This window comes from Saimiri boliviensis, chromosome 2 (assembly GCF_048565385.1).
Source record: "Saimiri boliviensis isolate mSaiBol1 chromosome 2, mSaiBol1.pri, whole genome shotgun sequence".
Classification (NCBI taxonomy): Eukaryota; Metazoa; Chordata; class Mammalia; order Primates; family Cebidae; genus Saimiri; species Saimiri boliviensis.
Genome location: NC_133450.1, coordinates 142276725 through 142300568, shown reverse-complemented (window position 1 = coordinate 142300568; position 23844 = coordinate 142276725). Strand labels below are relative to the sequence as shown.

General features: G+C 54.9%; 2 protein-coding genes across 2 annotated transcripts in view; both read left to right on the top strand.

Annotated features, from left to right (window-relative positions):
* CFAP77 (cilia and flagella associated protein 77) overlaps positions 1 to 4990 on the top strand; it is a 163117-nt gene extending 158127 nt beyond the window's left edge. Inside the window, exon 6 of the mRNA XM_003935915.4 lies at positions 4036 to 4990. Within this exon, the coding sequence (XP_003935964.1) occupies positions 4036 to 4158 (123 nt within the window). The 3' untranslated portion in view covers positions 4159 to 4990. The remainder of the gene's footprint in view (positions 1 to 4035) is intronic.
* A 9602-nt stretch (positions 4991 to 14592) lies between these two features.
* BARHL1 (BarH like homeobox 1) lies at positions 14593 to 22807 on the top strand. Its single transcript, XM_003935918.4, has 3 exons — positions 14593 to 15518; positions 19654 to 19876; positions 21536 to 22807. Exons 1-3 carry the CDS (start codon positions 15053 to 15055, stop codon positions 21828 to 21830), a joined length of 984 nt encoding a protein of 327 aa, XP_003935967.1. The 5' UTR covers positions 14593 to 15052; the 3' UTR covers positions 21831 to 22807.
* The last annotated feature ends 1037 nt before the right edge of the window (positions 22808 to 23844 follow it).

The window sequence follows — 23844 nt, the reverse complement described above, 5'->3', positions numbered from 1 at the left end:
GAACCCCCATCTCTATTAAAAATATAAAATTAGCCAGGTGTGGTGGCAGGCAACTGTAATCCCAGCTACTTGGGAGACTGAGGCAGGAGAATCGCTTGAACCTGGGAGGCGGAGGTTGCAGTGAGCCGAGATCATGCCACTGAAAGGTGGCTGCCAGGGACTTAGGAGACAGCGACATGGGGACCTGCTATCCAAGGGGTGTATTTCATTTGCGCAAAGTGAACACTCTCTAGAGACCTGCTGTACAGCACTGTGCCTAGAATTAACAATACTGCATATTCCATACTGTGCACTTGAACATACTGCTAAGAGATCAAATCTAATGTTAAGGGTTCTTACCAAGAAAAGTCTCCAAAAAATAAAACAATGGAAAACCAACTGAGCATGAGGAAGCTTTGGAATGGATACTTTGTTTGTTTGTTTTGGAGACAGAGTCTCTGTCCCCTAGGCTGGAGTGTAGTGGTGTGACGATGGCTCACTGCAGCCTCGACCTCCTGAGCTCGGTCAATCCTCCCACCTCAGCCTCCCAAGTAGCTGGGACTACAGGCATGCGCTACTAAGCCTGGCTGATTTTTGTATTATTTGTTGTCTGGCCTGGTCTCTAACTCTTGGGCTCAAGCAATCCACCTACCTTGGCCTCCCGAAGTGCTGGGATTACAGGTGCGAATCACCTTAGCTGGCCATTCTTTTTTATTGTAGTGATGGTTTCGGGGCTGTCTGCATATGTCCAGACTCATCAAGTTTTACCAAAAAAATGCAGGTTTTGCAGGTTATGTAGATCAGTTTACCTCAAGATTCTTAAAAATGTCTTTTAAAAAAAGTGAAATTAACTTTGGGAGGCCAAAGGAGGAGGGTCATTTGAGGCTAGGAGTTCCAGACCACTCTGGGCAACATGTCGAGACCCATGTCTCTACGAAATATACAAAAATTAGTCGGGCATGGTGGCTTGTACCTGTAGCCCTAGCTATTGGAGGCGAGGCAGGAGGATCCCTTGAGTCCAGGAGTTCGAGGCTGCAGTGAGCTGTGATTGTGCCACTGCACTCCAGCCTGGGTGACAGACTGAGACCCTGACTCAGAAAAAAAGAAAAAGAAAGAAAAATTCTTATTACAGTGACATTGTAACAACACGGATCGTTGTTTTCACATGCTAAACATTTTGCAAAGCCAAATATAAATTGTTATTATTACTACTTAAAAAATACGTATGTGAAAAAAACGCCTGTGTTCTAAAAAACAAAGAAGCCACCATTAGTGACTGGCCACCAGAGACACCACGATTGCCAATCTGGATGCCACTGAAGGCCATGGAGACCTCAGGTCCGAGCTGGCTGGACACCAGGGTGGCTGCATGCCTGGAGCCTCCGAGGTTTGATGCACCTGTCTTCCTAAACATCTCTAGCTGCCTTTTTTGAGACCAAGTCTCACTCTGTTGCCCAGGCTGGAATGCATGGCACAATCTCAGCTCACTGCAACCTCTACCTCCTGGGTTCAAGCGATTCTCCTGCCTTAGCCTTCTGAGTAGGCGAGACTACAGGTGCTCACCACCACACCTGGCTACTTTTTGTATTTCTAGTAGAGATGGGGTCTCACCATGTTAGCCAGGCTGATCTCAAACTCCTGACAAGTGATCCACCCACCTCGGCCTCCCAAAGTGCTGGGATTACAAGTGTGAGCCACTGCACCCAGCCTCTAGCTGCCTTTTAGGAGCCACGGGCTTCAGGAAGATCATGTCACAGAGTAAAAATCAGGCCACCAGAAGTTCCCAAAAGTGTCCTCTGTCCACGGACTATTTTCCTCCTGCACTCTGTGCAGGGCCTTCTCTCTTCTCAACGTGTCTTGTGAGGCTACTTGGACATTTTTCCGAAACTTTGAGATTGAGCTGAGAACACGATTGTGGTTTGATTAACGGAAATGAGTTGCACAGCACACACTCCAGCCCTGGGGCCAGGTGGGCTCGGGGTGACTGTGCTACGGGCCCTGACCTGGGGGCCTCAGTAGCTTTTGGGCTAGGTTCGGGCTGCTCCCTCAGTTGCAAGATTCCCAACGCAAATCTGAGACAAACCCCAAAAATCTGAAACCTGATGCTGGGGCTGGACAAAAATTAGCCAGGTGTGGTGGTTCATGCCTATAATCCCAGCTACTCCGGAGGCTGAGGCAGGAGAATCACTTGAAGCTCGGAGGGGGAGGTTGCAGCGAGCTGAGATCACACCACTCTACTCTAGCCCTGGTGACAGAAAGTGACTCTATCTCAAAGAAAAAAAAAAAAAAGAATCCAGCACTTAGAGTCCACAGGTTGGGGGGGTCACCAATTCCCTGTGGGGACAGCCCTGAACCACATTCTGCTCTGGGCCTCTGTTCCCTTGTCTGTGAAATGGTAAGCACAGTCCAAGGGGGATTCCACCGGGCCCCGAGTGCAGAGACTTTCCCTACAAGCCCCTCTTTATCTTTCCTCTACCTCCTTTTCATATTTTACCCTCTCTCCATTTTCTTTTTCCGTCACCTTTCGTCACCCTAACCTGCAGCGCCATGGGCTCAGCTAACCACTCCGGGGTGGCCAACCCTGGCCTGGATTCTTGATAAGAACCCTGTGGCTGTCCCAGGCGTGGGTCCTGCTTTATCCTGAAGCCACTGCAGAGCCTTCAGCTGCTCCTACAAATCCAAAATGGACCTGCCCTGCCCACCCTCGACCTCACAAACCAGGGCCAGCATGCATGCTACCCCCTTTGCCCTCGAACCGCAGCTCATCCATCAAGACCCCCTGTAGGGATCTCTTCCCCAGAACCCACGCGATTTGTTCTCACTGCACACTCCCCAGCCCTCTGTCCATTGTAATGAAGTAGCCGTGTGGTTACTGTTGGACGTCTGCTCTCTAGATTAACAGCTCCGTGAGGGTAAAGCCAGGTCTCTCTGGCTTACTGCTGTATCCCCTGCATCCGACACAGAGTTGTGTTAATAAACATGCATTTCATGAATTAACGGATGCATGGAAGCCCAGATGGCTGAATGAACACGTGAGCCCAAACCCTTTGTCCCAAAGGAGAAATGCCAAGTCAGGAGGATGTCGTGCTCAGTTAATGGGATGGGTTTTGTGGCACCTGGAGGTGATGTAACAGACACAGTGGACACCAGGAAACAAGGCAGGTCTTCACCTATCACCATTTCTTGAGAAGAAAGGGCAGGCTGAGATGCCAATTGCACAAAATCTTAACTCAAGAAGCTCCTACTCCTTGGATCTGTCTCCGTTGCATTTTTTTTTTCTTTTTTCTTTTTTTCTGATTTGTTCTTGAGCTCTGGTTCTGGTGCTGTTGAGGTTCAGCTCATGACTCCTATGGTGGCTGCCACTGGGCAGGAGGGAAGTGACGTAATTCCCAGCAAGGGAGTACAGACAGGGCCAGGAGGTCCCCCTTGGAGAGGGTGGCTTGTTTGCTTTTTTTTTTGAGACAGAGTCTCGCTCTGTCATCCAGGCTGGATTGCAGTGGCACAGTCTGAGTTCACTGTAAACTCCATTTCTAGGTTCAAGTGATTCTCCTGCCTCAGCCTCCTGAGTAGCTGGGACTATAGGCACATGCCACCATGCCTGGCTAATCTTTGTATTTTTAGTAGAGATGAGGCTTCGTTCGCTATGTTGGTCAGGCTGGTCTTGAACTTCTGACCTCGGGATCCGCCCACCTCAGCCTCCCAAAATGCTGGGATTACAGGCATGAGCCACCGCGCCCGGCCGGTTTGGGGTTTGTGATGATGGAAAAGCAGTGTGTGAAGGACACCAGGTCCCACTGCATGGTGGTCCGGTCGTGGTCCGGTGACATTTGTTCTGCATGCTGTTCCCCAGCAGATGAACACCTCCCTCAGGCAGCCACTGCTCTCTGCCTTGCGCTCAGCACCAGGAGGCTCCCAGTCCTTGCTGTTACTTCCTCCCTGTTACAGCTATTTTTATCATTACTCTAAGACGGAAGTAGGGGCCGGGCAAGGGGAGCAGCTGGAGTGAGCTGCACCAAAGACTCCCCTCGCCCACCCGCTCATCCCTTCTGTTCACAGGTGGGTCGCCATCTCGATACGTTCCCCACAGAGGCCGATCGACAGCGAGCACTGAAAGCCCACCGGGAAGAGTGTGCTGTCCGCCAAGGCACCCTGCGGATGGGCAACTACACCCACCCCTAGACCCTCCCTCGCCTGCCACAGAAAGCCATCTTGACATAGTGGAAAATTCCCAGAAGGACTCCCTGTCTTGCCCCAACCCTGACATTCCCCATTTTTAGGCAGATTCTGCTTCGAGGACCTCAGATTCAAGTCTTAGGTTAATTGTTTTTGGTGAAAGTCTCCCCTTTTACGTTAGTCAACATTAGTCTCCACTTAGCCTCAGCGACCCTCTACCTGGGGCTGCCTCCTCCACCTTCCTCCCTCCTCCTCCTCTTCCTCCTCCTAGGGCAGGCTCACCCTGCCTCTTCTCAAGCTCTCACCTGCCAAGACAAACCCAAATTACAGGACAATATTTTAGACTCCAGGCTAAGGGTAGACTCCATGGCTCTGCCCATTAAGTGTTCAGAACGGCCTGTGTGTTTCCTGCAGAAAGCATGACAGTGACGCGCTTTGAAAGCCCTCATTTTCTATTCCAAACATGAGTTTTAATTGCTCTTTTTGGGATGCCTGATGTCTCATCAGAGCAGTATTATCTCTCTGGGACCTCTGACAGCAGGAAGAGCCAATGGTTCATTACTCCAGCCTGCCCCCGCCTCCTCAGTGCTGGGGCCCCGTTAATCAGGAAGACCAAGATGGACTCCTCCCGCAGGACTGACTTTGGAAGGTCATCCCCCTCTGGAAAAAAAGAGCCTTCTGGGTGGGTGAGGGGGTAGACTGCAGGAACACAGGCTGCTGAGCTTCTCAGCCAAACTCCTGGGCACTTCCTCACTTGGCCTTTCTGTGTGTTCTTTGGTTTCTCTCTGCAAATTATATGCTGATCTATTTTAAATGTAAAATGCTATTTATCATCCTCCTCTTGTGTCTTTATTTGAAAACTAGTGAGCAAACCAGCCTCAAAGCCACCAGATGAGGGTGCTGCCACACAGAGGCTTCTCAAGGTAGCTAGCCTCCAACATATCCCAGCCACATCTTTTCTCAGGGAGGCAAATTATCAGGTTTTACATATCATTTCTAATCTTGAGGATTTCTTTTTCCTTTTGATGGAGTCTTACTCTGTCGCCAGGCTGGAGTGCAGTGGCTTGATCTCAACTCACTGCAACCTCCGTCTCCTGGGTTCAAGCGATTCTCCTGCCTCAGCCTCCCACGTAGCTTGGACTATAGGTGTGCGCCACCGAGCCCAGCTAATTTTTGAATTTTTAGTAAAGATGGGGTTTCACCATGTTGGCCAGGCTGGTCTCGATCACTTGACCTCATGATCTGCCCGCCTTGGTCTGCCAAAGTGCTGGGATTACAGGCCTGAGCCACCACACCCGGACAAGGCTTTCTTAATGTTGATCTTCAACTTGGGAACCCCAGACTCTTTTTTTTTTTTTTGAAACACAGTTTGACTCTTGTTGCCCAGGCTGGAGTGCAATGGAGCTATCTCAGCTAACTGCAGCCTCCACCTCCCAGGTTCAAGCGATTCTCCTGCCTCAGTCTCACGATTAGCTGGGATTACTGGTATGCGCCACCACGCCCGGCTAATTTTGTATTTTTGGTAGAGACGGGGTTTCACCATGTTGTCCAGGCTGGTCTCAAACTCTCGATCTCAGGTAATCCACCCACCTTGGCCTCCCAAAGTGCTGGGATTACAGGTGTGTACCACCACACCCAGCCATAGACTGTGTCTTCAGGCTAAATTGGAGCTGGCACTTTCTTTCTTTCTTTCTTTCTTTCTTTTTTTTTTTTTGAGACGGAGTTTCACTCTTGTTACCCAGGCTGGAGTGCAATGGCACGATCTTGGCTCACCGCAAACTCTGCCTCCTGGGTTCAGGCAATTCTCCAGCCTCAGCCTCCTGAGTAGCTGGGATTACAGACACGCGCCACCATGCCCAGCTAATTTTTTGTATTTTTAGTAGAAATGGGGTTTCACTATGTTGACCAGGATGGTCTTGATTTCTTGACCTCGTGATCCACCCGCCTCGGCCTCCCAAAGTGCTGGGATTACAGGCGTGAGCCACCGTGCCCGGCCCAGAGCTGGCCCTTTTAAGCAATAGATTCACATGAGTTATTATTTTCTTCTTATCACTAAAGCACACTGCAGAAGCGTAGACCAGAAGCTTGTGAGACACTAAGAGCCGGGACGGGGCAGGATGCCCACAGTGACAGAAGGCTTTCATCCAGATACATCCAGAAGCTCAAGGATATTTTGAATGAAGCCCACTCTTTCGCTCTGAAATCTCCTACGGAAGGGGAGGGGCGCATCAGGAGGCAGAAGAGTTTCCTGAAGAACCCAAAATTGGCCCCACTGTGGCAACAGAGAGAGATGCCCTCCCAGGCCTGCTTTCCCCAGGACCTGGGCCGAGGCAGGCAGGACAGGCACAACCAGGAAATCTCTTTTGTTTCTCCAATCACTCCTAGCCCTTTTAGCTGTGGGACCTACGAGGGCAATGGCAGATGCCCTGGGAGCACCACCCTGGGAGCACCGCCCCGGGAGCATCACCATGGGTGCTCTCTGGAGTCCTGTGGGTGCTCCCAGCCCAGGCCTGAAGCGGTACTCAGTAGAGAGACCCTCAGCTCCTTGTCCTACAGCGCCACCCACTGGCGAGTCTGAGTCAGAGGCGGCGGAGATTCCCAGCCCTTCCCTCCCTCCTGGCGTCCTTCCCTCACCAAGCCCGGTTCTTCCCTCCTCATTAATTATCTGTGACTGCACAAAGCCCCGGGTCTAACTCTGGCCTGATTCTACTTCTTGGGTATCCTGTCACCTCAGCCAAACCCCTGTCCTCACCTGAGCTGACCCTGGCTGGGGCAACTACCTGCCCTCTATGACCGACTCTAACAGAGTCCCCACAGCGTCCAGCCTGGAAGGGCCTTGGGAATTATCTTGTTCATCTCCCTCCACTGCCATTTCCCCAGGTTCCTAGGTGGAAAGTGGCCGTGAAAGTCAGCCTGAGTCCACTCAGGAAGCCAGGGCAGTGAAATCCCCCAGGCCTGTGACACCCACGACGTTTTCCAGAGCCTGCCCCCTAAACCCCTTCCCAATGAAAAATGGATGGAAATGGGGAGAGCCTAGCTTTCCATCCCAAGTCCTCCCAATCCCGCGCCAGCAAATGCTGGGTGAGCATGAGTGTCGTTGGACCTACGGCTTTGCACTTCCGTTTAGGCTAATTTCCTCACTGGTTGGCGTTTAGAAACATTCTACCTCCTGGTTTTGTTTCTTCACAGCGCCTTATCAGAGGTATAACCAAAGAGGCCCACAGGCACTGTCTCCACAGGCCTAGGAGGCAGCTGGTCTGGGCTCTCACCTGGCCTGCTTGAAGTTCGCTGAAGTCCCCTCCAGGGTGAGAGGGAGGCAGCCCCACGCTGATGTGCACCTGGCAAGATAGACAGGGCAAGTGAGGGCTGCCGGTGCCGGAGCACAGAGGTGGAGCCTTTGGGAAGGGGACTGATGAAGATGGGGGGTGTGCTGGAGGACAGCAGGAGACAAGGCGGGGTCTTCACCCACCACCATTACCATTTCTTGAGAAGGAAGGGCAGGCTGACATACTGATGGCCCTAATTTTTTTTTTTTTGACGGAGTCTTGCTCTGTCGCCAGGCTGGAGTGCAGTCAGTGGCGTAATCTCGGCTCACTGCAACCTCCGCCTCCCGGGTGCAAGTGATTCTCCTGCTTCAGCCACCGAGCCACTGGGACTATAGGTATGTGCCACCACGCCCAGCTAATTTTTTCTTTTTCTTTTTCTTTTTTTTTTTTTTTTTTTTTTTTTTGAGACAGAGTCTCACTCTGTCACCCAGGCTGGAGTGCAGTGGTGTGATCTCAGCTCACTGCAACCTCCACCTCCTAGGTTCAAGCAATTCTCCTGCCTCAGCTTCCCAAGTAGCTGGGACTACAGGCACATGCCACCACCCAGCTCATTTTTGTATTTTTAGTAGAGACGGGGTTTCACCATATTGGCCAGGCTGGTCTTGAACCCCTAACCTTGTGATCCACCCACCTCGGCCTCCCAAAGTGCTGGGATTACAGGGGTGAGCCACCACGCCTGGCACAAAATCTTAACTCAAGAGGCTCCCACTCTTTGGATCTGTCTCCCTTGTGGGGTTTTTTTTTTTTCTTTTTTCCCTGATGTGTTGTTCTTGAACTCTGGTTCTGGGTACTAGTGATGTTCAGCTCTTGACTCCTATGGAGGCTGCCACTAGGCAGGAGGGAAGTGACCTACTTCCCAGCAAAGGAACGCAGACAGGGCCAGGAGGTCTCCCTTGGAACATCCAGGGGAAGACAAAGGGTGGTAAACCTACTTAGCTCCGTGCAGGGCAGGACAGACCTCCCAGATGAAAGTTCCAGCTCTCCTCCCACACTCACCCCCACTGGCTTCAGTCCATGGCCAGATTTTTAGAGCCCACGTTTCATTCTGTCTACCTCTCCAAGATACAACCATATAATTAATGATTTCCTTGGCCAGAAGAAATAAGAGGGTTCTGGAGTCTCCCTGTTGTGGAGGAATGGGAGCCATGGGCAAATGGCCAGGCACGTCTGCTGCCTGCCTAGCAGGGGCTCCTGGAAGCACTGCTCACAGGCCACAAACCCAGTGCTAATCCCAGGGAGCTCCCTGGATCCAGACAAAGTTGGTCTCGCTTTTTAAATTCAGCCATCCCAGTGCCCCAACTAGTGTTGGTTTGGAAACCACAGATTTAGAAGTCCAGAGAAGACGCAACGCTGCAGCAGCACGCTGACCCCAGCCCAGTGCTGAGGTGTGCCCCCATGGTGGCCAGGTCTGTGTCTCCAACCAAACACCTTTTGAATTTATCCTTGTGAATCCAATCATTCTTTCTGCTGTACTTATTTTTACATGGGGAAATCCTTCGATGCTTAAAATCATCATTAAGGAAAAGTAAATCTAGGTTGGCTTTTTATACAGGTTCCTAGAGTTGAATGCAGGTAACTTATAAATTTGAATCCACAAATGGGAAATTATCTATTCAAGGGATTTAGATCATGGGCACCAATGCATTCTGTGGGTTCCATTAGAGTGGGTCATCTCTGCCACACTCTCCACGACTCACCAGCATCTAGCATGATGCACAGGATGGAGGATGTGCTAGAAAGGAAGGGAGGGGAAAAGGGAGGGAGGGAGGGAGGGAGGGAAAAAGAAGCAGGGGAGGAGGGAGTGGGGAGGGAAAGAGGAAGAAAAGGAGGGTGAGAGGGAGAAGAGAGAGTAAGAGGGGAAGGAAGGGAGGGAGGGAAGGGGCAGGAAGGGAGGGAGGAGGAGACGATGGGAAGGGAGGGAGGAAGGGAGGAAGGGAGGAAGGAAGGGAGGGAGGAGAGGAGAAAGGAAGGAAGGGAGGGAGAAAGGGAAGGATGAAAAGAGGAAAATAAAAACTATGTTATCTTCCTGGTTTCAGGAGCTCCGTGAGGTTTTAAGCTTAAAAAAAAAAAAAAAAAAGCAAAACAAAAAACCCATGTAAGAACAGCATGACCTTGAAGCCCATAAATTGCCCAAATCCTTGTCCAACCCAACTGTTTGCTGAGCAGAGAGATGGAACCCAGACCTAGCATCTGCATTATTCAAATCCTTTGCCCACTCCACCTTAGAAACTGGTTTTGGTAGGAAGACCCTGGGTAAAGGTGGGTACTGTCTTTTCTAGAGAGGGATAAGGAGACAAGCCTGAGGGCTCAAACATGCCAAAGGAGAAAGGCTGTAGCTATTATTAACAGCAGTTTTACTATGAATTACATAATCGCTATTCTACAAGACTGCAGCCAAGTGCCAAGATTCCTCACACGGACCGTGTGAAATGGGCAACAACATCCCCACCCCATGGCTGGAAGAAAAAAACAGCTCAGAAAGTGACCTGCCTTTAAAAAAGAAAGAAAGTGATTTGCTCAAGGTCACAGAGTGCATTCCAGACTAGGATGAGTTGGGCGAGGCACTCACATCAGGGGCAAAGTCCAAGAGATGCCAAAAAAACTCAGGAACCAAAACAAATGATATTTTAATACAACATTTTTTTTTTTTTTTTTTTTTGAGATGGAGTTTCGCTCTTGTTACCCAGGCTGGAGTGCAATGGCTCGATCTCGGCTCACCGCAACCTCCGCCTCCTGGATTCAGGCAATTCTCCTGCCTCAGCCTCCTGAGTAGCTGGGATTACAGGCACACGCCACCATGCCCAGCTAATTTTTTGTATTTTCAGTAGAGACGGGGTTTCACCATGTTGACCAGGATGGTCTCGATCTCTTGACCTTGTGATCCACCCGCCTCGGCCTCCCAAAGTGCTGGGATTACAGGCTTGAGCCACCGTGCCCGGCAATACAACATTTTTTAAAGCAAAATTTAAAAATTCATGACAAGTAAAATATCATTTTATATAACATCTTACATGACCTGCTTCATCTCCTTCTTCTCAGTCCCAGCCCTAGATTCTAGAGTCTAGAGAATTTAAACTCAAGTCTGACCAATTCCGAGTCTGTCTTCAACACCCCCAGTCCATATGCTACCCCTAGACCCAGCTATGCAGAAGCTTGAACAGCCCTAGTATGAGCCCTGCATTTAAGACACCATTCCTAAGGGAGAAGAGAGCACTTTGGGATCATTCTCAAAAAGCTTTGGGCAGATCACTCTGTGTGGCTCTGCCCAGGGAGCTAGGTGAGAAAAACTGGCAGAAACAACCCATTTGCTAGCTCTAGGGCTGAGAGGTGTTACCTGGAGAGGAAGGTGGGGCTGGGAGAAAGTTGCTAAGAGCCAGGACCTAGCAAGGGGCTCAGGCTCTCCCAAGTCCATCACTGACCCAAAGCCCAACCCAAGCCAGGAGCCCCAGGTGGAGAAGAAGGATGTGGAATCTACAGCCAGGTGGCTTCTAAACGACCATGGGGACTCTCCCAACCTCACCCCTCACTGCCACGTTCAGATGTTAATGCCTTTGTACCCAGGGGAAAAGCCGAGGTCTAGGCAAGAGAGATGAGCTGTCCAAAGTGGGGGCAGTGCCAAAGCCTTCTGGGGGCTTCTCCATGCACCTGCCTCCCCTGCCCTTGGAGAAGAGCAATAGCTGCTTCTCTGTGGTTGGCTCTCTTGGTGTGGGTGGGAGGTCTTGGACCTGCTAGGGCTCTAAGTCCATCAAGAGGCCAAAAGTCTAAAAGAAAGCAACATCAAAGGACTGGGCAGGCAAGGACTGGAATTGGAAGCGACACATTTCAAGAAGCGGGAAGCTGGGGATGGGAGGAGTTGGGGCCAGAAAAGAGAGCCCGGAGAACATGGAACTTGGACACTGGGTGGCAGTTCTGGCTCTTGGTTAAGACTGAATGATCCTGGGGACCCTGGCCCTGGATGCACCCTTATCACACTAATTTTCTTTTTTTGAGGCTCCCAATGCACCCCTGCCAGGCCCTTGGGGAGGGGACCAAGAATTGCTGAGGTCAGGGAGCGGGTGCTGGGGAGAGGGGCCTGACTTTTGCTGTGTGACCAGGGGCTCAGAGAAGTTGAGCCTATTGCTGAGGCTCACCCCCAGCTCCTTTAGACCTGGAAGCCCTGATATCCCACCCGACCAGCCAGGCTTCTTTCCCAAAGGCAGGAAGGTAGGGTGACTCAGGACCCCCTGGATATGAGTAAAATGCCAGTTCCTGGGCTCCTACCCAGCTAAAAAGGAGCTCAGGTGAGCGCCCAAAAACCTCTTAGGCTGTGGACAGGGTGAGATGCAAGACCCACTCCGAAAATGGGAAAATCAGAGACGAGGCGCCTGCATGGGGCTGCAAATCCCCAAATCATAATAAAACGATTAAGAGAGGGCTAAATCCTAGAGTAAATTTCAAACGAAAAAAATCGCAGGGCACATTTTAGATGACAATAGATGCCGGTAACTTAATACTAATGATAGTGTACTAACAACCCGCTAATATTCTTGGGCTCCAAGAAGTCGGGCAAAACCGGCCGGGGCGGCAGGAGGTCCGGCTTGGTTGTTCTTTCCCACCGCGAGCGGTTGGAGCCACCCTCCCTGCCGGCCGCTCTCAGTCGATCGCAGCTCCCCTCGCTCCGAGGCCTCGCTGTCTTCGCTGGGTCCGGGATCCAAACCCCAACTCAAGAGCCAAAGGCCAGAAAAGGCCCTGGCGTTGCCAGCTGCTTGTCGCCTTGGGGAGGGGCGGCTAGGGACCGCCCGGGGCAGAGGAGGACAGAGGAGGATGCCGACGCTCTGGGAACCAGGCGGTCCCGTGGATGCTCGGCCAGGGGCATCGCCCTGGCAGACAGGAGGGGCGTGGGGCGGAGGGGGCTCGCCGTCGTTTTCAGTGAGAACCTCGGTGCTCCAAGGAAGATGAGATTCCTCCGGGGATGCCGGCGCAGGCCTGGAAACAGGAGGTCGAGTGGCCCATGGGGAGGGAAGTGGGGTCTCCAGAGACGCCCAGAGCAGGAGCGAGGCCAAGCTGGGGGCTGGCCTGGAAGAGCCAGGGCAGCCCGTTGTCCTCTTGATTTATGGCCCCATCCACCAAACTGAAATTAGCGGCCGGCCCGGCCCGGCCCGCCGCGGGAGGCGCCCACTACAGCGGCCGCCGCCGATCCCCGGCCTGGGCCTCCCGCCCTCCCGCCTCCCCGACAGCTTGCAGCCGAGCCGGGCCACAGTCCCCCGGGAGCCGCCCGTCCTTACCCCCAGCCCGGCCGGCGGCGGGGCCGCTTCCAATCTGCTGGCGGCACAGGGGGAGAGCGCGGGGAGCTGGGCTCGAGGCCACCTCCGACCTAGCCCGAGGGAAGAGAAAGTTTTTGCCCCACCCGATCGCGCGGGGCTACTCGCAGGAGAATTTTGGGTTGGGGGGGCATGCGGGTGCCTCACGATTTGCTGCGGTCTCGGACGCTGAGCTGAATTAGGGGCCGGAGTAGTTTCCTGGGGGCTGGGGGTGGTGGCAGGGGCTCACGGGCAGGGCTGGAAAGGCCTGGCTTCCTGGGGGTGCGGCGGGAAAATGCGCCTCTGACCTGCCTGGCCTCGGCCTCCAGGCAGGCGTTCGGACTCCGCTCTCTCGGCCCTTTAGCCGCAGACCCGGGTTGCGATCCCTGGGGCTGTGCAGAGAGGATCCAGGCCCGGAACACACTTCGGATCTGCCGGCGGTCCTGGGCCCCAACACCCGGGGCCGACCCTAGAAAGGCGCTGAACTGGAGCCCGTGATGGGGCGGGAAGGGCGAGGGGGCACCTGATTCACAATGAAAAGGCCACGTTTCCAGAGCTGCCTTGAAAATGCATCCCTGGACGAGCTCTGGCTCTGCGTGGAATCAAACGCCGTTAGCAGGCGTCTACACTCGCACTCAGAAGCTCTAGCGCGGGTCCTGTTCAGAGGTACAACAGCACCAGCCCCCCAGGAGGTGCCCATGGGAGAGGCCATCAGCTGGGGTTGGGGAGGGAAGGGGGTTTACTATTTCCTTTGTCCCTTGCGCTGCCTCCCTTGGGCCACACGGATTTCTCGAGGTCTCCCTAACGCTCCAGACACCAGCTTCCCGAGTCCTCCAACCTCACCCTGAAGTGAAGCCATCGTTCTGGTCACTTCCCGGGCAGACACCTGGCTTTCCCCACCCCCTCCAGGCCCACAGGGTCCCAAGAGGGCAGAGAGACAGGACTGCAAATTGTCCTACAGGGGAAACACCGAGAGCCCAACAGAAATGCCCCAAATAACATAACTTGAATTTTCTTCCCCACACTAGAAAAGGGGTTCTTGGCGCCTGCAAATACACACACACACACACACACACACACACACACACACACTTCTTTCTCCGCTGGGTTTAGTCTCTTTCTGCTGCTGGAGGAAGAAAAACGGAGGAAGAAAAAGGATCCAGACAGACGAATAATTTGGATAATTGTGGGAAAGGGTCGGGGAGCACTAAAAAAGCCCAGCGCACATCCCAGCCCACCGCAGCGGCAGCCGGCTCGGTCCCCTCCCCGCCAGCCGTACCCCCCTCGGCTAATCACCCTCATTAGGAGCTTCGTCACCGGCCTAATGAAAGCAAACCGTGTGGAAATCGCCGGTAAACAGTTGGGTCTGTGCTGTAATTAATTCAGTGTCTCTTTTAATCAAACTGAAAGGGAATCGGGCAGCGGCTTGCGGAGCCGTGACATCACCCCCAAAATCGGCCAGAGCCAATCAGCGTCATCACTCCGGGGACACGTGGGCGAGTCCCCTTTAAAAAAAACACAACACAACGAAAAAAAAAAAAAAAAAAGAAAGAAACAAAAAAAAAAAAACACCAGACCCAAAGTAAAAGTGACACAAGTTCATTTTTTAAAGGAAGGGGGGGAGGAGAAGGCGCGAGAGGACCGGCGGAGAGCTGCCGCCAAGGAGCAGGGAGGCGCTGTCCACGGTGCTGACGGGCCCCCGGAGCGGCGAGGGCGCGTAGAGAGAACCTCCCCGACCAGGTGGAGCGTCATGAGCCGCGGGCGGCCGCCGCCGCTCTCCGCGGTGCTGATGCCGCCAGGTGCGCTTCGTTCCGCCGGTTGCTAGCGCGGCCGGGTCCCGCAGCTATCCGCGGTGCTGACCTCGCTGCGCTCGGCCACCGCTTGCCTGGAAGAAGCGTGCGGTTTGGATTTTTTAAAAGCCATTCTTTATTTAGGTTCCAACATCCTCGCGTTTCTTCTGTGCCAAGGGGGCCCTCGGGCCGTCCGTCTCCCCCTTTGCTCTCCCCAACTTGGCGCGCCCTCCCTCCCATTCCTCCCTGACACTCCCACCACCCCCCCTCGGCTCGGCGGCTCGGCGCGATGCTGCAGAAGACGCACTGAGCCCTTTTGGATCTAATGCGCAGAGGAGGTTGGCCCAGAGCTCCCCGGCTCCCCCAAGGCTGAACTCCGTCCAAGGTGCCCGCAGGCTCCCTGCCCGCCTTCCCCATGCCAGCCCGCAGCTAGGGGCAGGGGCAGCGGCGGCTGGGGTTGGGGGTGGGTGGGGAGCTTTTGAGGAGGACAGGTCGCAGCTTGGCTATGGAAGGCTCCAATGGCTTTGGGATCGACTCCATTCTCTCCCACCGCGCCGGCAGCCCCGCCCTTCCCAAGGGGGACCCCTTGCTCGGGGACTGCCGTTCGCCCCTGGAGCTGAGTCCACGCTCAGAGAGCAGCAGCGACTGCTCTTCGCCAGCCTCTCCAGGAAGGGACTGTCTGGAGACGGGCACCCCACGGCCTGGCGGGGCATCCGGCCCAGGTTTGGACTCCCACCTGCAGCCCGGGCAGCTCTCAGCCCCGGCCCAGTCGCGCACCGTCACCTCCTCCTTTCTGATCAGGGACATCCTTGCCGACTGCAAACCACTAGCGGCCTGTGCACCCTACTCTAGCAGCGGGCAGCCGGCAGCCCCTGAGCCTGGGGGCCGCCTTGCGGCCAAGACTGGGGAGGACTTTAGAGACAAGCTGGACAAAAGTGGCAGCAACGCCTCGTCGGACTCAGAGTATAAAGGTAAGAAAGCAGAAGGTGAAAACTTGGGGGGATGTTATGTATTTACAAACTGGCATTCAAAATGAGTGCACATGGTGAGACATGCACTCACTCGCCTGGGGTCTCCCCTAGGGCTCAGATTGAGCAGTGGGTCTTCTCCAAACCTTTCAGCCAGTCCTGTGGTTATGCCTTTGAGCAACAAAGAGTCTGGTGGAGAAAGTGGGGGCAGGGGAGGGATACTGTGTGCCCAAGGAGAGATCCCCCAAAATGCACAAAGCAAACTTTCTAAACTTTGTCTGGGACCCCTGCCCTTCCAGCAGTGCTGGTGGACAGGAGCAGGTTCCAATCAGGCCAGTGGTTCTCTAGGAAGAAACCTTGCAGAAGCAATGGAAGACCCAAAGTCTTCTGCTTTATAAGAGTGAAAATACAGCAGAAAATTTTCAGCTGGAGCCTTAAGAACAGTCAGAATTTTCTTCCTTTTAATCTACATTTCCAGACAGGAAGAGAAACTGGGCTTTTCCTCCCAATGGGCCCCGTGTGATCCGGTCCTGTGAGTCATGCAAAGAGGCACTCACTTCAAAGCAGAAACCTCAGCCAGGCAGCTTCCTGGGAGCAGGTCAGGGGGGCTGGTGGAGAGCAGAGTACCCGGCACCCTCAACGGCTCTCATTGAATTTGACTTTAAGTGCCCTGAGCAACCAACTCCAGGTTTTGTGCAAGCTCCAGGGATTCCTGAGTAACCAGTCCTGTCTCCCGATACACTGGGGTTGTTGCCCCTCCACTTTTCTTTCACCTCTGTGAATCTTTGTTGTGTTAATTCCATTTTCATACCATCTTAACCAAGGAGATGAGATCAGGGTTAAAAGGAAGGAAGGTAAGAAAGAAAAAGAAAAAGAAAGAAAGAAAAGGGAAGGAAGGAAGGAAGGAAGGAAGGAAGGAAAGAAGGAAGGGCGGGTCCCAAAGGAAGGAATGAAGAAGAGAAAGGGAAGAAGGAAAAAAAGAATGCTTTAATTTTGTTTCTGACCCCCAGCCACTACCTCCACTTTAGCTGTTTCTCAAAGCCACAGGCACAAAGTTCTTTCTAAGGAAGACATCAAGGGGCAGAAGGTGAGGAGGAGTATGAGGGCTTCATAGGAGACAGCCCTGCATCCCCATCTAGCAGAACACTGGGAGTGGGCAGAGGCTGTTCAGAGCTTTTTCAAGCATGTAATTGATTCCCAGAAATCTTTTCAAGAGACAAAATCTCCCTGTAAGGGCAACTTCTTTATTGTCTTGCCCTACCTCCCCAATCTCTCATAACTCCCGGTCCCTATTTGGACCAAGTCTTCACAAAAATTTAGGAAGGCTCATTTAACGCGCTCCTCCCAACGAAGAATTCATTTGTGGATATGTCCTGACTCCAAACCGAAACCAGTCGGTCCTGTTGCACATCCAATTTTCTTGATTTCCTCCACACAAATGGCTTAGCCTCCTTCAGCCAGGCTGTGCTGACCATGCCTGGAAAATAGGCAGGTTTAGCGGAGCAGCCAGGAGGAGATCCAGAGGCATGTGGGTGCCCACAGGCCGGCACCTGGGCCCAGTGGCCCTTGCTCTTCCCTGGGGGCCTGCTTAGAAAGGCAAAGAAAACTTACCCTGAAGAGAGACAGGCAAGGGGAAGGGGGAGGAGGAGGGAGGGGAACGTCAATGTAAATATATATTCATAATATCATGGCTCTTATTTACCATTGCAACAAGAACGGCCCCTCTTTAGTTAGAGCAAAGGGGACGAATCTTCCACTGTCCATGCTAACGGCTGGAACTGGCGGTGGTAAAACAGTTTGGCCCTTGCCTCCTTTTATTTCTTTGCCCCCAGGAAGGATTTTGAGGAGAGATTTCGTTTAAGATAATTAGAATATCAATTTTCTTCTCCTGTCTCTGAGGATATCTGATCGGGAGGTGATGAGGGCCGGCTGTCTACGTAGCGCTTAAATAGGTTTGGAGCGAAAGGGGTAGAAGGTCCTGCCCAACCCCCACGGCAGGTGCTGCTGCCTTTGCACATAGTGAAGAAAGGAGCAGGGCAAGACCAACAGGCCTTGTCTGGAGCGTTTCTCAAACGTGGAGGGGACTTTTTCAGAGCTGAGAAACACACCTGGAGCCGGTCTGTGGGCATTTAAGCTGGTCCACTCTCCTGCCGCCTCCCAAGCTGAGTCATTTCCTTTAAGGAGGACACAGAGAAAAGTCAGCCTCATCCCGTTTCTGCTATCAAATGCTCCTCAAACAATATTCCTTCGATAATATTTAAAGAAGCTGAAACTCTGCTTTGAAGTAAGGCGGTCGGTGACACTAGCGGCTGGATCCAAGGTCCACGGAGAACCCACATCAGAGTTTTGTTCCCAGCAGGCAGGGTTGGTAGATGGGCCCGGAACTTGAGGATACTGAGATGTAGCCTCTAGACCAGAGTCTGGGAAGCCAGGGCCCCCTGGGTTGAGCCTATCCCGGAGGAGGCCAAGGCAGAGCGGGCACAGAACGTGCACCCAAGGGCTCCAGCCTGCGCTGGAGGAGGAACAGAAGAAAAGCCCCATCAGCTGAGCCATTCTTCCTGACACTACAAACTCAACACCTCCCGACCCCCAACACAGACCTCATCCTTGAGAAGTGGGGGATTTTCGTTAAGTAATGCAGGAAATTAGGTCAAAAAGTAACAGTTCTACGATATCAGGTTCGAGATGTGGATGATGTCTTCCACAAACTTATTTAAACTGTCTGCACAGACAGGACTCATGTCCCTCCATCCCAACACATCCCCTTCTCCTGACGGTGGTCATGCCCAAAGATGGGGAGCCCACAGGCCAGAGAGAGCCTGGTTCCAGCCTGGAGGAGGTAGGTGGAAAGCCTTAGCCTGCCGTTTCTTCTGTGCACTCTCCCGGCTCACCAGGCTGGATGCCGGGCCCTCCTTGCAGCGAAGCGCTGCCTTTCCAGTGAAAAGTCTCCATCCCTAGTGGCTCAATTAACCGGATTATTGTTTCCTGCAGAGAGAAATCACCTTGCATTCAGCTGAACCCTGTCACTGCAAACGCCACGGAGAATGAAATTCACCATAAAAAAAGAGAAAGAGAGAGACAAGGGAGTAGGTTGGGAAAATAGATTTTAAAAACGGGAGCAGGTTGGGGGAAAGCCCCAGTCTGAGCCGCCAATTTTGGGGTAGTGGTCTAGTTGATTATATAATCGTTTTAGGAAGACAAGAGTGAGCATTGAGCTTGTTCGATTAAGTGTTTTCTGTCCAGTCCAAGCCGATCAAAAGTGTCTGGGATAAAGAAACTACCCATATGAGGTTTATCTTTCGACCTCAGGAACTGGGACTCCGGTGCAGTTCTGTCCCCACTGTGGGGTGTAAACACATGATGTCACGCAGGTGTAGCAGGAGCAATGTAGTGGGCAATGTAATGACAACGAAACGCAGACCTGGGCAATGCGCGCTGCGCCCAAGGGGCAAGCGAGTGGCACAGTCGCTCATTCCTCCAAGTGCTCCGCACTCTCAGACCCGGCGCCTTCCGCCCAGCGCCCTGTGTAAGTTGCAAGTGCCAGGAGAAATCATCACTACGAATTCGTATCCATATGGGGGCAACGCCAGGCGGGGTACAAGGATCTGTCCTTCAGGACAAAGAGTGGCTCCGGGGAGAGCAGGTTTTTGTCCCTCCACACAGGTTTCTCTCCCCAGACCCCAGCCTTCAGCTTCCTCCCTTCCTGTCACGGCCACAGCCGGGGAAATTGGGACCCAGACGCGGAGCCCACTCCGCCAGAAACCTCGGGTCTCCTCCTCTACTCTGGCAGGCTGGGTCCGGGTCCATCGTCGCGGCTCCGCTTATCCCTCCCGGGAGCGCGGGCGCAGCGCCGAGTGCGGCGTGCGGCGCAGGGACTGGAGTTCTCTCCAGTTTCGGGTTCTTTCTCCCCTGAGTTGCCCGGGCCTCGGGCGCTCTCGCCTTAGTCCTCTGTAGTCAGGGTTCATGCCCTGTTCCTGGGGCCCCAGAGGTCCCGGCTCCGAGAGGCCCCAGTGAGCTTGAGTGTGGTGGAACCACCGTAGTCGGAAGCCGCGGTTACACAAACGCCACGGGCAGGAGCGGGACGGTGTCGGCGGCGGCCGCCGCGAGGCCGGGCCCTGACATGCCGCTGTGTCCGCAGTGAAGGAGGAGGGCGACCGCGAGATCTCTAGCTCCAGGGACAGTCCCCCGGTGCGCCTGAAAAAGCCACGCAAGGCGCGCACGGCCTTCACCGACCATCAGCTGGCGCAGCTGGAGCGCAGCTTCGAGCGGCAGAAGTACCTGAGCGTGCAGGACCGCATGGAGCTCGCGGCCTCGCTCAACCTCACTGACACGCAGGTCAAGACCTGGTACCAGAACCGCAGGTGAGGCCCGGCTGCGGGAGTGGGGACAGAAAGGGAACTTTCCCTTTTCTCACAGCTCCAGGAGGGAGCCAGGAGTCTACAGGTTGGTGCTAAGGGAGGGCCCCTGAGCCGCCCCCATTCTGTAAAAGTGGGGAAACTGAGGCCCTAAGGGGAGAGGGCCTTGCTCGAAGTCCCATAGTGAGGGCCAGAGATGAGACTACATTTGGTCTCCAGTGTCCAGTCAGCCCTCCCCAGGGCGGGTGGACAGATACCCAGGCCACTGGAGATCCAAGTCCTGCCTTTGCTCAGTCAGAGGGTGGGGGTCTGCCTGGAGCCTCCACCGGAACCGGCCTGGGACTCGGAAGCACCAGGACCCGGGAGGGGTGACAGTCTCGCTCCTAGGAAGTCTGTGAAGAGGACAGCCAGGCAGTGGCCCTTGGGGTGTTAAAGCCTGTCCCAGACCGAGCAGCTGCCACAGGGGCCTCTGAGCTTCCGCGAGTCTCTTCAGGCCTCCGAAGCCCTTCTGGTACCAAAACCTGAGTGGGAAACTGGCCAAGCCCTTGCTCCTTGGGGACAGGGTGACTGGGAAGTTGGTGTTGGGGCCCTGGACTTGAACCTGTTTCCTAATTTCCCTCCTGAACACACTCCCCAGACTTAGATGCACATGTGCAAAACACACATGCATCCACGCAACCAAACAGTGACACACTGATGCACACATCGATACAACTTACAGTCACACATGCACTCACACTTAGCCCCACAGTCACTCACATGCTCTTAGCAGAGGCAGGAATGGGGCTTTTCATAAACAAGCCTCAGAACACATCACCCCATTAATAATAAATACTGATTACTGCTCCGGGCATCAATAATTAAGGCCTGTTACAGTAATTACACAATTATGATGATGATGAATAATTCAGGGAGGGAAACAGGGCTGGTGTGGCTGAGCCCACCTTAGTGGGACCCTGGCTGGTCCACCTAGCCTCCACCCTGGCAGGTGGGCCTGGGGTCCAGGCCTGCCTTCTCCAAACCCGTTGGCTGGCCAAGGCCTCTGGACTTTGGAGCCAGACAGTGGGCAGGGCTTGCCCCAGGACTTGGACCTGGGTTCGGAGGGCGGCAGAGTGTAGAAGCCGGGAGCGCATCCTCTCCGGTTGCCATTTCAGGCCTTCTGCTAGCTTGCAGCCTGGCCAGCCTGCAGAGGAATCAACAGCATCCCCTTCCCTGACCAGAGCCCCTGGATCCCCGCAGCCCTCTCCAGGGTGATCCCACCTACATAAAGAGGCACGTGCAGGGAGGACCCCCCCCCTACGAAGCTCCAAGTGCTCCTTCTGCGATCTCCTGGGGAGGGTAAGGAGCAGTTAGAGCCGGGGATTTGGGGTCAGACAGCAGGGCTTAAAACGCGGGCTCCCCTGCTTTTGAGGCCTTCTTGAAAACCGGCCCAGACCTCAGTTTTCCTCTCTCTAAAATGGGATAATAGCCATGGAAGGCCAGTGGAAGACAAAAGGAGAGGATGCGTGTAAGGCGTGTGATGGTGCCTAGCACTCCGTTATTTCTTTACAAATGAGTATGATCCCTCTTGGCCTCCCTGCAGGCTCTCTGGGCCAAGCAGTGGGGAGGGGCTGGGGTCGCCGGATGCCCTAGTCCTGATCCCTACGCGTTTATTTCGGCTCCCAGGACTAAATGGAAGCGACAGACGGCCGTCGGGTTGGAGCTGCTGGCGGAGGCAGGCAATTACTCAGCGCTCCAGCGGATGTTCCCGTCGCCTTATTTCTACCCGCAGAGTCTGGTTTCCAACCTGGACCCCGGTGCGGCGCTCTACCTGTACCGCGGCCCCAGCGCGCCTCCGCCCGCTCTCCAGAGACCTCTGGTGCCCCGCATCCTCATCCACGGACTCCAGGGCGCCAGCGAGCCGCCCCCGCCGCTGCCCCCGCTCGCCGGGGTCCTCCCTCGCGCCGCGCAGCCTCGATGAGGCGCCCGCCCGCTCCGGGGCCTCCTCCTGGGGGCTTGGCGCGGCCCCTTCTGCCCGCCTTTCGGAGGGCGCGGGTTCGACGCCCCTTCCTGGGAGGGGTTCCTGCCCGGCCCTCCCTGGCGCCCCAGCCCAGTGTCCCCTGAAGGGCCAAATGCCAAGTCCACTGAGGCCCGGACCCCGGACCCCGGACTGCATCTCCCCAGCCCCCCTCGGCGTCCTCTTTCTCGGCCGCTCCGTCCGGGAGCCACCCCCACCCGCCGGGTGTAACTACGTGTCTCTGCCCCTCCCCGCCCCCAGTCTCTGCCGGCTCCCCTAGGCGCCCCTTTCTGCCCAGGAGCGGGTGCGACTGATTCCCAGGCTTCGCTCTTTCCCAAGCCCCTTCCACTCTCCAGGAGAACAGCCCCTCTCCCCGCGCCCCTGCCAGGGAGAGAAGGGGAGTGCGGAGCCCCGTCGCGTCTCCTTGCCCCTTGAGCGCCAGGGCCGGCGGCTGAGCTGTACATACCGTGTGCAAAGTGTATATGAAGTTATTTATTCGTGACCCATGAGCCCGTGACCGTGTCCGTGGATTAGTGAGTCTGTGGCCTGTGCCCTCCCCCCTCCCAGGCGGGGCAGGAAGGGGCCGAGGGTGCTTGCTCACCCACCCCGACCCCACCCCCAGCCTCAGCCCGGGTCCCGGGGCACCCAGGCCTCTCGGGTTCTCTCTTTTTTAAATGTCGAAATAAACTTCTTACAAATGACCAGGCGCCTGTCCGCGCTCCCGTCGCTCGGTCCGCACTCAAACCCTCTCCCATCCCTCTCCTGGGCACTCGGTTTCCTTCCATTCTCAATAACAAAACATTCTTGTCCCCCTTCTCTTCCCCGGAGCAGTGGACCTGCGCGGGGGCCCAGACGAGACTCGCTGAGGCGGGGCTCTCCCCTTCCCTGGCCTCAGTCTTCCCATCTCTACGGCGAGGCGAGCCCGTTTCTCCCCTCCTCCCCCTCGGCTCCATCTGGTTCCTCGCGGCTCCCAGACGGTCCCCAGGGCCCGGGCGGGGGTCCGCTAAGGGCCTCGGTCGGCTGCGGGGCCCTCGCCGAGCCGACTCATCTGGCCGCGTCAAGGGCCCCGGCAGCTGGTGACCGGCCTGCCGGGCGCGGGCCGACAGATGGGCTCCGAGGCTGCTCCCCCCATCACTCCCACCCTCCGCCGAGCGCCCGGCCGCGCTCGGGCTCCCGACGCTCGCGGGCGCCAAGGCGGCTCCGGCCTCCCGGCCTCCCGCACCAGGCAGGACTCCGCGCGCCTTCGCTGCGAACCAGACGCCACATCGGGTAACCCCCCAACTCCAACATCTTCTCACTCCCCCTGTACCCCGGGAGTAGGTTGGAAATGAGACCCAGAAGGGAGCCAGATCCCAGCGTCTGCCCCATCTCTTCTGGCTGCCCCAGGCCGCAGCTCTAGCATCTCAGGGGAGAGGGGTTTAAGTCCCGAGTCAGACTCCAGACTTCCAGTCCACGTTCAAAGGGCCACAGTCACCTGAGACTGTTCCCTCTCTGGGGAGGTGGGCGCAGGTGCTCCCCTCCCAAACACCACCTGCAGCTCACCAACCCTCAGAGCTGGGAAGTTTGGGGGCCGGCAAGCCGTGGCCCCTCTAGTTTGGGGGCAGGGTTTCTTTGAAGATGGGGGCCGTGATCAGACTATAACCCCTCTCCAACAGCAGACCCACAGCCAGGTCAGCTACTGCTTCCACCCTGCCCCCAAACACCCTCGCACATCAGCTTCCTTTCCCGGGATGGCCAGGGTATTATTCTAATTTTGCAAAATGCACAGCAGCTAATTAAGTCAAGGAGCCCCTCGGCTTTCGAGTTCTTTTGCATGTGAATGGGGGTTGGTAAATCCCCAGCTCTGGTTCTGGTGGGGGGCGAGGGGAGACTGTCCCCAACTCAGGGTTAATGAAGTGGGAAAGGAGTCTCTCATAGCCTCCTGCAAACAAAACCCCCCATGCAACAAACCCTGCCCAAATCCTACATGGATTGACTT